Source organism: Lingula anatina, chromosome 3 (genome assembly GCF_051362555.1).
Source record: "Lingula anatina isolate TDL-2025a chromosome 3, LinAna3.0, whole genome shotgun sequence".
Taxonomy (NCBI): domain Eukaryota; kingdom Metazoa; phylum Brachiopoda; class Lingulata; order Lingulida; family Lingulidae; genus Lingula; species Lingula anatina.
In genome coordinates, this window is record NC_141769.1 from 25,595,377 (window position 1) to 25,610,015 (window position 14,639).

The 14,639-nt window shown below is 34.9% G+C and overlaps 2 protein-coding genes across 4 annotated transcripts; one reads left to right on the plus strand and one right to left on the minus strand.

Moving 5' to 3' along the window:
- The first annotated feature begins 10 nt into the window (after positions 1–10).
- Positions 11–8,492, plus strand: LOC106174716 (4-hydroxybenzoate polyprenyltransferase, mitochondrial). Of its 3 annotated transcripts, none has more exons than XM_087009173.1 (9): positions 11–118; positions 783–862; positions 1,346–1,983; positions 2,312–2,478; positions 2,977–3,098; positions 3,338–3,423; positions 4,141–4,271; positions 7,163–7,351; positions 7,974–8,492. In XM_087009173.1, exons 3-9 carry the CDS (start codon positions 1,401–1,403, stop codon positions 8,133–8,135), a joined length of 1,440 nt encoding a protein of 479 aa, XP_086865299.1. In that variant the 5' UTR covers positions 11–118; positions 783–862; positions 1,346–1,400; the 3' UTR covers positions 8,136–8,492. The 3 variants fall into 3 exon arrangements, with proteins under 3 accessions (XP_086865299.1, XP_013411849.2, XP_086865298.1); XM_087009172.1 differs by lacking the exon at positions 4,141–4,271 and adding an exon at positions 5,466–5,599 and having other exon boundaries at positions 17–118; XM_013556395.2 differs by lacking the exons at positions 783–862; positions 4,141–4,271 and adding an exon at positions 5,466–5,599 and having other exon boundaries at positions 12–118.
- Positions 8,493–9,603: 1,111 nt separating this feature from the next.
- Positions 9,604–12,956, minus strand: LOC106174629 (uncharacterized). The gene has a single exon (XM_013556288.2). The coding sequence runs from the start codon at positions 12,790–12,792 to the stop codon at positions 11,221–11,223; it is 1,572 nt and encodes a 523-aa protein (XP_013411742.2). The 5' UTR covers positions 12,793–12,956; the 3' UTR covers positions 9,604–11,220.
- Positions 12,957–14,639: the final 1,683 nt, after the last annotated feature.

Genomic DNA, 14,639 nt, shown 5'->3' on the forward strand with positions numbered 1-14,639 from the left:
TCTAGCGGGATAGCCCTTGGTCGATAGCCTTGGTAGCCTTAACGTAACTTCTATCGAAATAGGCCTTCTTCTACTGAAGAGTCATCGATGCAGGTTGATGGATAAACTTACTTGACAGGTAAGCATATCAAGACGCAGTTAAGTGCAAGTTTATTTTAGATAGACAAATAGGTTTGTTCGTATTCTGTAAGTACTAGTTATCCTTGAATTAAAGACGGATATAAAGAAGGCAGTGGTGATCCTACAAACTTAAAGCACCCGCTGTGTGAAGTTCATTTCAAGGTCAAATGAGTCAGTTTTTAAAGCACAAGAAATTTAAGCAATTGCACATTTTGAGTATAACATACGGCCGTTTGTCTACCGCGGACAAAAATTCCCTTGCAATTGCAAGATCTGTAAGTTTCAGTAAATGTGTGCCACACCCCATTATATTTATATTTATAGTTTTTCATGTGACCATGCATGCCACTTCCTTGCCTTAGCTTCAGGCATAGTTTAAATCTAAACTTACCATGATATATGGCAAAGTTAAACATTCATCAATTAAAGGGCCACTCCATGGGATTTTTCTGCCAAAATGAATTTTTCTGGGGTAAATGGCTATTCTCCTCCTCATGATCTCATTGCTTGACCCATCCCTGCACTTGGATTCAATGTTTTATTCCATTTTTAATTGAATAACTCTTTAGTTTAAATGACTGGCCAGTCAAATTAACAACATCTGCCATGTGCGCACCGCATTGTTTGTACACAAGAAAATGGCGAGGTGTTTTGTATTGCAGCCCCGAACCGTGTACTAGTATCATACCGAAGCTGCAAGCTGGCAATAATGGCTACCGAAGGAGGCTGAGAAGGACAAAAGGTATATGCTTCAGATAAACTTTTATTTAAAGGGTTTGTTGTCTTTAGATTCTTAATTAGGAAATATAAGAAGCTTTGCATGACTTTGCGGGATTTTGAAATGTGGGGAGAAATTCATTTTGGCAGAAAAATTTGTGGAGTATTCCTTTAAACTAGGCCACATATTTGAGGTCCAGTTAAAGTACATGATAATATTAGTTGTGTTAATTTAGTCCAAACTAGCAGATTACAGGGAAATTAACATTATGTCGAGGCATTTTTTTAAAGACCATGACACTCATACATGTTTGATGGAGCTTGCAAAAGTTGAACAAGTAGGTATGTGTGGTACATGGTGAATAAGCAGAATGTTAGTCAAAAATTATTTTAGACAGCTGCATTTTATGTGATACTACATTGCTTTATATAAATTTAGCTCAAAGAATTATGCATTTTGTATTTATTTTATGATAACTACTACAGCTGGAACTTTTTGTCATTTCAGAGATTGGACAGCTATATGTTTCTATAAATGTGAAGAAGTCAACATACCAGTGATAATGGGCTCTCTAGCTATTAAGAAGCTATCCAGAAAGAAGTTAGACTTCCTCCTTAGGATATCTAGTCACTGTAGAATGTACAGCACAAGTGGAATGTGTGTGTTTGGAAAAGCAAGAACAAGTGGTATAAAATATTTGGAACATAACCAGCAGCACAGGTGTCTTTTAAGTGCATCAAAACAGTTGTCAGCTCATAATAGAACACATTCCAGTTCAAATGACAAACTACATGGTTATTGTAATACACATTCAACATTTTGGAGAGACTTCTCACACCTATACCATCACAATAAAACCACTTCATTGGGACAAATATTATGTAATAGACATTGGCATAACATAGGTGTTGATCCACATATGAAGACTGGCCTGATCATGAGAACACAACCCAGGGCGTTGGTGCCCATAGTCAAGGTCCCACAATGTGCTGTTGGAACGACCCCTCCTCTAACAAAAAAGAAGCCACCAGGACAGCAGCAGCAGTCAAGAAGGTCTTTCACTCTCAGCCCACAAGGCATAGTTGAAGCTGCTCCATCAAATTTAAAGCCTTACCTGAGGCTTATTAGGTTGGATAGGCCTATTGGTGAGTTGAGATGTGTAGGGTCTAATTTTGTACTGTGTTCTGTACTTTATTTTGCCTACTGAATCTTAGCTTAATTTTTCTGACACAATTAAAATTTGTATTTTTGTTAAAATAAAACTGCTATCCCTTTATTTAACATTTTGTACGTATATCAATTTTAGAAGTGATAGTGTATTTTTTGATAGCACCTTAGAGAAGATTTGGTGATTCATGTGAAATTAGAGGACAGTTGGCTAATCATTGAGTATTGCTAATTCATGCATAATTAAGTCTGGACATCAATATAGCAAGTGAAGACTTATTTTAATAATTTAACTTTTTTCTTTAGGGACTTGGTTGTTGTTTTGGCCTTGTACGTGGAGTATAGGACTGGCTGCTGAGGCAGGGCACCTCCCTGACCCCACCATGCTGGCATTGTTTGGCCTGGGCTCCTTTCTGATGAGGGGCGCTGGCTGTATCATCAATGACATGTGGGACAAGGATTTTGATAAGATGGTATGTAATCAGGAAGGCTGGAAAGGTATCGGTAAATTTGCATGATCATGTTTACGATATATGTGTAAAGAAAATTTCCATTTGCTTCACATGTTTGCGACATATGATGATTTTGGCAAACTCAAATTGATTCAATTTAATCAATACATGCAAGTGCATGACTAAGTGCAACAGAAGTTGAGTGGCAAAATACATGTTAATATTGAATATAAGTTAATGCAATTTTATATGAGCATTCTTTATAAGAGAGTAAAATATAAAGCTTAGTTAATATGTAGTTATACAGATAAATATTATTATAGTTACAAGATAGCACTGCAACATAGTACAGTGATAATAATGTTTTTATGCAGCCAAGATGTACATATTTTTATTTATTTTGCATTTTGAGGTGAAGAAGGCAAAAGAAGAACTTGCCATGCTCTAAAACTGCATTTTCAGGTCAGTAGTGATGTTAACGTTCTTGTATTGATGTTAATTATATATTACCTTTGGTAGGTGGAAAGAACAAAAGACAGACCACTGGCATGTGGAGAACTGAACTTCTACCAGGCCTTGGGCTGCCTTGCATTGAATTTATCAGGGTCTCTGGCAATTCTCCTTACTTTTAATTGGTACAGGTAAATGATTTTTTTTTATCTCACATTTTATATATTTTTTGTTCAAATGTCATGCAATCCTTGTGTCATTAGGGTGTTATTGGTGCTTCTGTTTCATTTATCAACTTGATGGAAACTGAAAAGACATTTACATAAACTGTTATCACCAAAGTACAGCTTAAGCAGCCCATATTTGTATTATAATATAGTTAGCTTCAGTGTGTTAATTTATTTTATTTTTGTCTGTTGGAATCTTACAGCATTGCCCTGGGTGCCAGCTCTTTACTTTTAGTAGTCACTTATCCATTGATGAAGAGAGTCACATTCTGGCCACAGCTGTTTCTGGGTAAGTTCATATCCCTCAAATCTTTATATTTTTAAAAAATTCATTAACAGACTGGATTCAGTAGCAGTCGTATCATTTTGTAGAAATTGGCTCTTTGTTACTTTTTATCCCAATGTTGACACACGTTTTTGAAACTAATTTCTCTTATTCTAGTAAGAGTACAGTCCTAAAAACACCAAGGGCAATATTGTTGAATCTCATTTGAAAAGCATCAAATAAAAACAAAAATGATAAATCTTGAAATAATGCAGAGTAAATGATATTTCTGAGTAAGTGAAGAAATATCTATAGTGTTGGGATATGAAAACATAAAAATATTCCTGAATTACAATGTGTTTTGTCCTTTTTTGTCCTTCTTTAATTTTTTTTCAAATTTTTGTCCAATTATTCAGCTGTTTGGCTAAAAATGGTCTTAGAGTGAACTCTCACATGTTATATATGTAATAGAGATGATGACGTAGCTAAAATTGTATTTATTTATGAAATTTTTATATGTTATTGATCTTGAGTAGCCTTTTTCCAGTTAAACATTTTATGTTAAACGACACTGATTATAATGATAATTTTTAAGTAGCATTCATTTACAAATATGACCACAAATTATTGCTAAAGATTGCACATTTAAAATACATGCTAAATACATCGTCAAGATTACCACTTGATTCATGAATTTGTGTTCTGCATATATTAGTTGTTTTGCTGGTTTTTTTGTTGTAGGTCTGACTTTAAACTGGGGTGTGCTTATTGCTTGGTCAGCAATCCATGGTCAGTTGGAACTGCCCAGTGTCCTGCTGTACTCCGCATGTACACTCTACACTATGATCTATGATACAATTTATTCTCATCAGGTTCGAAAAGAGAGATGATGAAGTACCCAGATATATATATATATGCCCTGAACAATTCTTTGCCTTTACACTCTCTGCTTATTTATTTTCTGCAGTGTTTGTGATGCATGAACAAAGCCTATTTGGACAAGGAAAGGACCAGTGATATGGCCTCCTTCCCAAATAGATCTTTATTTTGGATTTGCAAGAAGGTTCTAATAAAATTAGGATTGCTCACTTGGTCTTGAAAGTTCAAAGTTTTTGAAAGATTAACTTTAGAGAGCTGTTGCTTCCATTTCATCAGCTTTGTTCACATTGTTATTGTTGATGTACATCTGTCATTGTTGACTTCATTAAAATAATTTACCATACAGAGTAGGCTTTTCGTGTGGGTAGTTCAGCTTTTTGTAGAAACATTGCAGAGAATAAATTTCACTTGACAGTTTTTATATAGCTGCTACTTATATCATAGACCTGTTGTAATGTCAGTGGTCGTTCTGAATTCATTTCTGGAAATAACCATGCTTCTTATAATAGTTAATTTTTATGCGATGCTCTCTGATCTAAACAGTATTGTAGTATATGAGTGAATTTCCAGAAAATGAACAAGAACAGCTGTTGTCGTGTTTGTACAAAGTGGGGTCCATTTATGTTATAGTTGTATGCTTTGCAGGAAAGGGCTTATTTCAGCATTCATGGCTGATGATGAATGATGGATTTTATTTTGCTCTCTTGCTTTTAATTGGCATTTGCATAGTGGTCTTGCCACTTGATGTTGTATGTCACCTCCTTATACATGCCCCCAAAATAAGACCTGGTTGTAAGGATAGTGTAAAATGCCACAGTGGTATATAAATTTTTTTACCCTTATTTTTTCACTATGATGGACATGCAGTCATTTAAAACTGGATTCATACTTTTCAATTTTTTTTCAAGACCCAGCACCAGCTAGGATTTTACCTTGTTCAAGTGAAGTCTGCCCCACATTATGTCTCCCCCCAAAAGTAATATTCAGTAAGAAAGAAAAATAATGTGTCCTACTGTTTTGTCTTGTATTAAATGACCATTCCAGCAGCATCTGGTTGACCCAGAACAACAAACAGGGACCACTTCAGGAAACTTTCCCTCAGACTTTTATGCCTCATACTGGGTGCGGATATGTGAAACCACTGCATTGACTTAACATGCTTTTTTCTCTCAACTTTCTGTTGGTAGGGTTGACTTTCAACTGGGGTGCCATTTTGGGGTGGGCTGCGATTCACGGAAATAGTGACTGGAGCGTTGTTCTCCCCCTCTATATATCCGGCATAGCATGGACTTTAATGTACGACACCATCTACGCACACCAAGTATGTATAGTGTTTCTGGGAAAATCAAAGCTTAGATTCCATGTAGTGGATAAATAGCTGTAGACCACATGTTAGAATCCAGTTGTAATTCTGAGTGTAAATTAGTTGTTGTCACTACTCAGACCATCCTGTTTCTTTTGCTGTAAATTGTTACATTTTATGCTTTATATGTACGCATGTTTTAACTTGTGAAGGTTCAAGCTTGCTTACAGCTTACTGAAATTGAAGTTACAAGATTTTTACACTAAGTGCTGCCAGACTGTGGATGTTTTCATTGGAATAATAATCTTTTTAAATTAAGACTTTATTGATAGAAGAAGTACATTTTACAAACAATACAGTATTTCTAATTGGGGCTGGGAGAGGGGGATTGGGGACCTACCTGAACGCAGTCAGTTTGAGACAGCCCCTCCCCCCTCTTACGAAGACCCTTTCATGTCTCATGCCATTATTTCTAATCCCAATTTTACTTAAAATCCTGAATCTCACATTTTTTTTTCTTAGTTGCAAAACTTAAGGACCATCTTGGTTGATGCCCATTGACTGTGATGCTACATCTTGATGTATGTCAAAACATGTCATTGCAGTTGACAGTGTCAAAATGAATAAGGCTAATTTAAAATGATATATAGTGTTCTGTTGGAAAGGGTTCCAAGTGTTTGGCTATTTTGATAACATGTTAAAATACACCCTGTGGCACTTAACACATCTTTCCTCAGACAATTTTAAAACCGAAATAGCTCTACAATGTTTTTACTCTGTCCCAAAAGAATAAATTTGAAGTGACTGTGACATGCATTTCAATAAGATACCATTCTCATTTATTTGCCTTGGCTTTATAAAAGAAGCACTTCTGTCTTTGCAAGCTTCTGGGTTATCCCCACAATTGATTTCACAATACTCAGCTATCAAAGTCAAAATGACCTGCTTTGACTCAATAAATCCTCATTTTAATTTTTTATCATCACATTCTGAGGACTCTGCTTTACCAATCTTCGTGTTACTTATTGAATACAATTAATTAATGGTTTCTTATATAGTCATGATTTTGTCACCAATTATACATGTTCTTATTGCAATATGTCTTTTGGAATTTTTTAAAAGAAAAAATTAAAATTCATGAATGTTTTGGTTAAAGAATCTGATTATGATATTTCAGTTTGTGTTTTTTTTTCATCTTGTCATCTCAGTTGATGCTGATTACTTTTTTCAAACTTATTGCATCATAGTGCATTTAGGCATGGCTTCCATCACCACCGAAAAGACTAACCTGTAAACATACCCATTTCTTCCTTAGCTCCAAACTAATAACCAGAAGCAGCTAACTAGAGCATGAAAAACAGTTTCAAAATGAAGAAAGACTTGTAGAAAATATTAAAAGGAACACCACTATATTGTATATTTAAATTTTTTTTAAAAGAATTTCATTTATGAAGATAAAATTTGTCAAAATGTTCCACTAAAATTTGAATAAAGTGTAAATGAATACTCTTATTACAACAAAAAAAAAATAAATAAATAAATATCTCAATCTATTTTTCTTCACTTTTAATTTTAACCCAGGACAAAGAAGATGACCTGTTAATTGGAGTGAAGTCCACAGCTCTTAAGCTTGGAGATAGCACCAAGCCATGGCTGACTGGTTTTAGCAGTGCAATGATAACTTGCCTCACCTTAACTGGTTATATGTGTGAACAAACCTGGCCTTACTATATTGGAGTAGGGGCTGTGGCCACTCACTTAGTACACCAGGTAGGAATTTTCCATTTAGTCATCAAATGTTGTAGGATTACCTACTTTAAAATGCACATAATGAGTGTTATACCATGCATGCACATACACACACACACCACACACAGGACAATTTTAATTATCTCAGAAAATTCATCATTTCTCTCAATTTTTTTGATACCATACCCAAAACCATTGTAAGAATTTTGATGCATAAAGCTATTTTTGAATTCCGAGTTTCTAGTTTTTTTTTTAATCACTGGTAATTTTGATAGAGACTGGTGAAGTTCACTCATTATAGTTTAAAATAAAAACTTAGAACTCCAAACAAGTATTTGTGTTGTTATTTTTTCAATCTGTACCTGTTAGTAAAAAATTGAGCAAAAAGGGTATTCTGTGTCACAATGTAAACTATTTCAAAGATTTTCAGTAAAGGAAGCATTTGGGTATTAAAATCTTCTGCCTCCTCATTCACATATGTAAGCAACAATAAAAAATAAACACAAATATGATGTTTGAAACTTGGCCGACGATGGCCTCTTTCATTTAAAAGACCCTCTAATAGAATGAATGATGTTATTTAATAGATAGCATTGACCAAACTTCATTTTGTTGTACTGATTGTTTTTGTCTGGTGTTTCAGATATACACAGTTGATTTGAACAACCCAGAAGACTGTGGGAAGAAGTTCCGCTCTAATAAGTGGCTCGGTGCCATCATGTTTGCTGGAGTGGTGGCTGGAACATTGCTCAAAGAGAAGGAAAATAAAGAAACAAAGTGTGACACCAAAATGAATTCAGAGTAAAGCCAAAGAGACTAGTAGAACTTTACATTTTATCACACTTTTCTGTTAAGTTTTTTTTATATTTAAGTAGAAAAATTACATGACATTGTGTTTCTACTATGAGTTGAATTAAAATAAAACTGGGACATTGCTCAAAAAGAAGGAAAAGAGAGAAATGGTGTCAGGAAAGAGAAAATATGACTTAGAACAAAAGAATTTGAAAAATTGATATGACTTAAGAGACTTGTAGGATGTAAATTTTGTTACATTTTTCATTTTGGTTGAAAATATTACCTTAATTCTAGTAAGCTTTGTGGGGAAGTCGTGAATTAGATGGCAACTTTTTATGCCTAAAAATAAACACTAATATTATATTCATTGTTTCGTTTTGTTCAGTGCTTGTTTCATAATTCAGACACTGCAAGGGTCTTTATGTAATGGTTACAGGTACTTGTTGTACCACCAGCGTAGGTTTTAGTCCCAACCCGTCTGGTCTGCCATATCTGCCAGCTCCAACCCATTTTTCCTTCAAGACTACAAGAGCCTGCATACCTATCTCTTGGATTTAGGTCACATATAATCTCAACTCAATCCACGTAAATTTTGGGCTTTGTCGGTGCTCAGGTCTAGGTGTGGTGCTCATTGCAATGCTCCCTTGTCCAAAATTTGCTAAATTAAATGCTAAATGTCTCCCAAACCGAAGGAATTATGGGAAAAATTACTATAGGTGGTTGACCCAAAGTCATATTTGGAAATTTCAAATATGCCCTTGGATTTGACCTTTGACCATTATTTCTAAGGTCAAACAGGTCAAAATTTTCTAAAAATGGGCATTTTTTTGTAAAAAAATATATGTATTTGCACTGATTTTTACAAACTACTGTACACAGACCTATACTACTATACAATATATTGCTCCATATGCCTTCATCAACAAATCAAGATTGTCAAATCTGTAAGTGGTGCATGATTGTGGATGGTAATGCATTGACATTAACATCCTCTTTGCTGATTATTAAAAAACCTGCAGGAAATACCTCTTCCCAATCTTGTCCTCCATTCCACCCCCCCACCCCCCCAATGTCCCTAACTTTCATTTTTGCATGCAGATATACACAAGTAAAAGGAGAACATTGTGTATCCCTTTGCCTCGCTCCATATAACAGAATAAAATACCACATCTGCCATGTGATGTGAGTAGATATAGGATATACTAACTATGAACTGCATCATATGCCTCCAGCCATTGCTGTTTACACATTACTCCAACTTTGACATTCTCAGAGCCATATCATAGACAGCATTCATTGTACACAAGGGGGAGTCTAAGGAATGCTGTTGAAGCATCACCAGTGAACTTGGGTGTCTTTGCGTTTGATTGTATCATAAAATTTTTTTAAAATAAAATAACGAGTCAGTGATTCATGCCCTCAGCTAAATACATAAAATGTGTTAGTTGTTTCCGTTATAGTGCTAATAATTAATAGCATTGAAACTTGACATGTTTCTAAATTAGATAAATAAATATAATTTGACTGTGTTAAACAACTAAGTTTTTAAACATTTTATTATTTTCAGAACTGCCCTTTAGTAATAACTGCTACCCTTGTACCAGAGTTTCCTTGGCAAATTCATGTTTATCCCAATTAAAAGTGGGATTCAGCATTTGTAAGTATTTACTTAAATAAATTAAAGGACTTAACTTCTAAACTTAAACAGTATGTATATATTGTGATATTGAAATAATAAGCATAAGCAACAGAGGCAGAGTCCTGGTATTATTGATGGGATGGGGAAAATGACATGGAAATATGGAAACAGTTATTTTTGTTAGTAGTACTCAACATTTAACATAGTTATTTTTCACATTTCAAATATTTATTTGTCAGAAATGAAGAATTCTCATATGACAGCATGTCAGTTGCAGTGAACAACAGGTACAAATACAATATTTTCATGCACAGAAGAAAATACTCCTAATTACACGAACATAAATGTGCATTGAAAAAAAAGGTGGACATTTGAGAATTTATATTATCACCTGATATTTAACAGTGATTGTCAGGTGTTTTTTTTAATAATGGTGACAATTACTGTATCCCATACAGCTTGACATTCTGAGTAATGGAATAATTACAAATGTGCTGACAATTTATCCCTAATATATTATATACCCTCTACATAGTGCAATGTATGGAGCACTCTCTGGTGACGTAGATGCCAAAAGTCCATTTATATATAATTTTGCAATCATAATTATTTTAGAAAATATGAGGATAATATGAATGCCTATAATATATACACTCACTGCATTCAATGACAATAGTATAATTCAGTTACAGGCTAAATATATTTACTAGTAATGTCATTCTGAATCATTAGAAACAAAATTCATTATAAAAACAACGCAGGAAAGAAAGGGATGTATCCAAAGGCCCTCAAGCCTCACCTCATTTTTTTGTGAAAAACAATTTGTTAAAGAAATGAAATTGCAATTGATCTTACTACTGTTTGCATTTAGTATTTGTTAAGGCCCATATATGCAGACATTGAGAAATTTTTGGAGATACTAAAGGTCGAGAGGAAAGGCACTACGAGAATTCTGCGGGTCCTCCCATATTTCTGTCCTAGCCCACATTAAATATTTTATCTATGTTTTTTTTTTTTTTTTTTTTGAAGAAGAATTGTATCTGTACATAAACTTTGCTTGTCATGAGTACCTATTATCAAAAGTCTTGTAGGACCTCTGGCATTTCAAGCACTCATGACCTGTCAGACTGACAGTTTCTCAATGTCTGCATGTGCAGGCACACGCACATGCACTCACACACTCTCAAACACACACCACCCAAACTGTTTTGCCCTATAAATCATTATCAGTTCCATTTCCACTACGGCTGCACCGTTCTTTTTTAAGGATGCTACACTCACTATTCACCCTAATATGAAGAGCATGTATGCAAATGTACCAAAGTGTCACTCATTATCTAAAAATTATTCTTAGTAAATGTTAGTTCCTTTTTGATACCACCGCCTTGTCAGTGTTTTTCCCAGTCATGCCGCTTCAATTGCTGGATTTTTTACTTTAAACAAACAACTTTCATGTTCAAAGTACTGGCTGTAGTCTTTGCCTAACTGTCCTTACAACATCTCTGAGATCCGTAGCAAAAGCCTTGTTCATTAAGGTATAGAGGATAGGATTAATAGCATTATTCAGGTAGAAAGCATGCATCAACAGTACTTTAAAAGCAATGTCAACAAATGTTTTCTCTGGCCAAAAATTTGGGTTTATCAGAGATGCAAATTTTATTACCCAAAATGGTACCCATGATAATGCAAACACTAGTGTTACTAAGAACAAGACTTTTGCACCCTTGGGGGCTAACTGCTTTGGCTTATCTGGCCAGTTCCAAGCACTTGTTTTTTCATGTTCTTTGGCTGAATTATACCTTTTGCCAACCTTATCATCTAATCTGTCATTAGTTTTAATACTGACTGGGCTGTGACATTGAGGATGATTGCCATTTTTAATGCTGCTGCTATCCTGCTGATTAGTGCTTTCTTTCATGTTATAATTTTTCTGCTCTGTTGAGGTACCACTTTCTTGCTCAAGATTAACTATTTTTACATCATCAATAATTTCACAGTTTTCTTCACTCTTGTCATTGAAAAGCTCTGTTTTAGATTGATTTGCAAGGTGGCATTCACAACAGACTAAAATCATTAAAGGAGTGTTCTTGTTAAGTTTTCTTGGTTTGTTTATGTCCTCTTCATGTTCACAAACTGTACTAGTAACCTTTTTGGCTTGGGTTTCTTCCATGGTAACCTCTGTTCTTGCTACAAATCTGGTTGATATGGAGTCAGAGTTTGAAGTTCCAGTGGAATAGCTTGAAGGGATATTTGCACCAACACTTTGTTTTTTAAAATCAACTTTTGTTTTCTGTGATCTTTTAGCCAATGGGCCAGACTTTGTCATAAATGCACTTATACTTCTGATAGGTTCAACTCTTCTATGACGGTCATGGATTGTTTTGGCAATCACCAAGTAAAGCACTGAAACTGTTACCACGGCAACACAAAACATAACAAGGACAACAGCACCAAACACACCCTGACTGAGAGAACCTTGGTAAATGTCACTGTAATCACACAAATATCTTGTCACTGTATGGTTATACTTGCTGTATACTGGCTTCTGTTGCACAGTATGAACACCATAAAATTTCAGTAGGGGGATACTAAACAGTACCCCCACTGTGACAGCGGCTATGAGCATCCCCTTGGTTCTGTCAAAAGCATTGACAAACTTCAATGGCTGGCAAACGGCATAATATCTGTCCACTGCAACTGCCACTAGCACCAGTCCTTCTGATAACAAACTGGCGTGTATCAGAAATTCAAATATTTTACATAGAACCACATTGGTCTGGTTGTCCATATTGAAGAGTTTGGAAATTAAATATGGGTGAAGAAAAACACAGGCAAAAAGATCCAAAATGGCCAGAATGAACTGGTAGTAGTTTGCAGTACTCTTTTTTCTTTTTAAACTAAAAACAAAGACAACAATCATATTTCCACCAGTACCTATGATGATCAGTGCTACCATGAATATTATTGTAGGTATTAAGGGCAGGAATGGAAAGCCCATTGTCTCTTGCAGATCATGCTCTTGGTCCATTTTGAGGCAAGCTTAAAAATCACCACTTGTACCACTGGTGTCTTCTGTGTCAACCTGAAAGGGCTTGAATGATGTCCCTTATATTTATGCCTGCTATCGCATGCACAGTTCTCCTGCTGACATCTACATAATTGCCACAACAGGAAAACTTCATTTCTGTCTTGTGCGGTAAAATAACATTCTAGGGAGAAAAAAAAGTAAATACATCAGTTGATACTAATAATAAAGGTACTTGCAAAATATGATTCTAGACAAATTGTAATCTTACACATTATACTTGTCAGTCTTTGAATTTGTAATACTTTAGTTTGCATTATGTCTTTCTTTCAAGATTTAGGAAATGTTGTGAACTTTTTTTCAACATTTCTGTGCCTCCTTACTGTAACTTTGTAACATAAATCTCTCTGTCTTTTCATCTGTTTATTTATTTAGTTGTAATTTAAAGTCATCAAATTTAATGTGTCCATTTAATTGCTATGGATAGCAGGCCCGTAGCCAGCAATTTCAAAAGGGGGGTTCGTTTTCTGAAAAAGTGGACCTTTTCCCATGAAAACTTATGTACCTAGATCAAATTTTACCTAGAGTGGACCTTTTCCCAGCAAAAGGGGCGGTCCTTTCGAACCCCCCGAACCCCCCCTGGCTACGGGCCTGGTTAGCTTGTTTATGTATTTAGTTCTTTTCTAAATCCTTCTCATTTTAGCTTGTAATAATGGGAGAATGTGCTGTAAGTTAAACATTCTATTTTGGTCATTACCCATTAAATATAGATGCATTGCATTATAAAGATTATCATATTTTACAATTTTATTTTGCTTCTTCATTTACCAATTCTTTTTCATAACCTTCATTACAAAACCCATTATCTACTTTACATAATAATGACATTTTGACTATCATTTGCCTTCATGCCCGTGGGAGTTCTAAATTTAGTCCCATACTGAAAATGCCAATATGTGAAAAATGAAAATTTCATAAAGATTTGGCTTTTTGAATTCCTTTATGAATTAACATATAAAATTCTCATCTAGCATCTACAATGATACAATAAATTGTACTTACACTTCATCTCTTTGAGCTCCTTGTCTCTTTCACCCAAAGATCCGTCTCACCTGGTCTGGATCTACCGGTCAAAATGAGACAAAAAGTGCAATCACTCTGTACTTATACTGGAGTACATGTACACGTGATCCAAATGCAGTTGGCTTTGCGAAAGGATTGCACTTAGCTGATTATCCTTTCTTCTTGCCTCACAACACCAGTCCATGTGCATATATTGTGTCCGAGATTGAACTAATTACAAGCATATCACACTAAGTTATCTTGATTCTGTGAGGAGAATGAAAGAGAAACATGTGCACTGTGCATCTCAGACATTTCGACCCTTAATTGTTGTCCAGTTGTCTGATAGTGAGTTTCAGATTTTAATTATTCTTTGCAAACTGTGAACATGTCACTGGCCTTATTTCCACATGAATCATTATATCACATCTGTGTTAACTCACAGACAGCATTGCAGGACTTAATATATTTAATTTAGTAAGTGTGCAAATTAATAACCCTTCAGCTTTAGTTAGCATTCATTTAGATGTATTTAGGTATTTTTCTTTATTTTGTCCAAAGCCCATTTTGTACACAAGTGACATTTCAGATGTGTATATAGATAAATTGGCTCAAAACATTGAAAAGAAGTAACGTATGACTGCATGACTATTGCTGTTCCACATGCTTTGCTGTCCAAGTTTAAACAGTGCAGCACTGTATGTGTTTCTACAACTATTTTGCTTTAAATTTGTATTTAAACAAATTTTAATAAAAGTGTTGTTAATGCAACTGGGTATCATTAAATA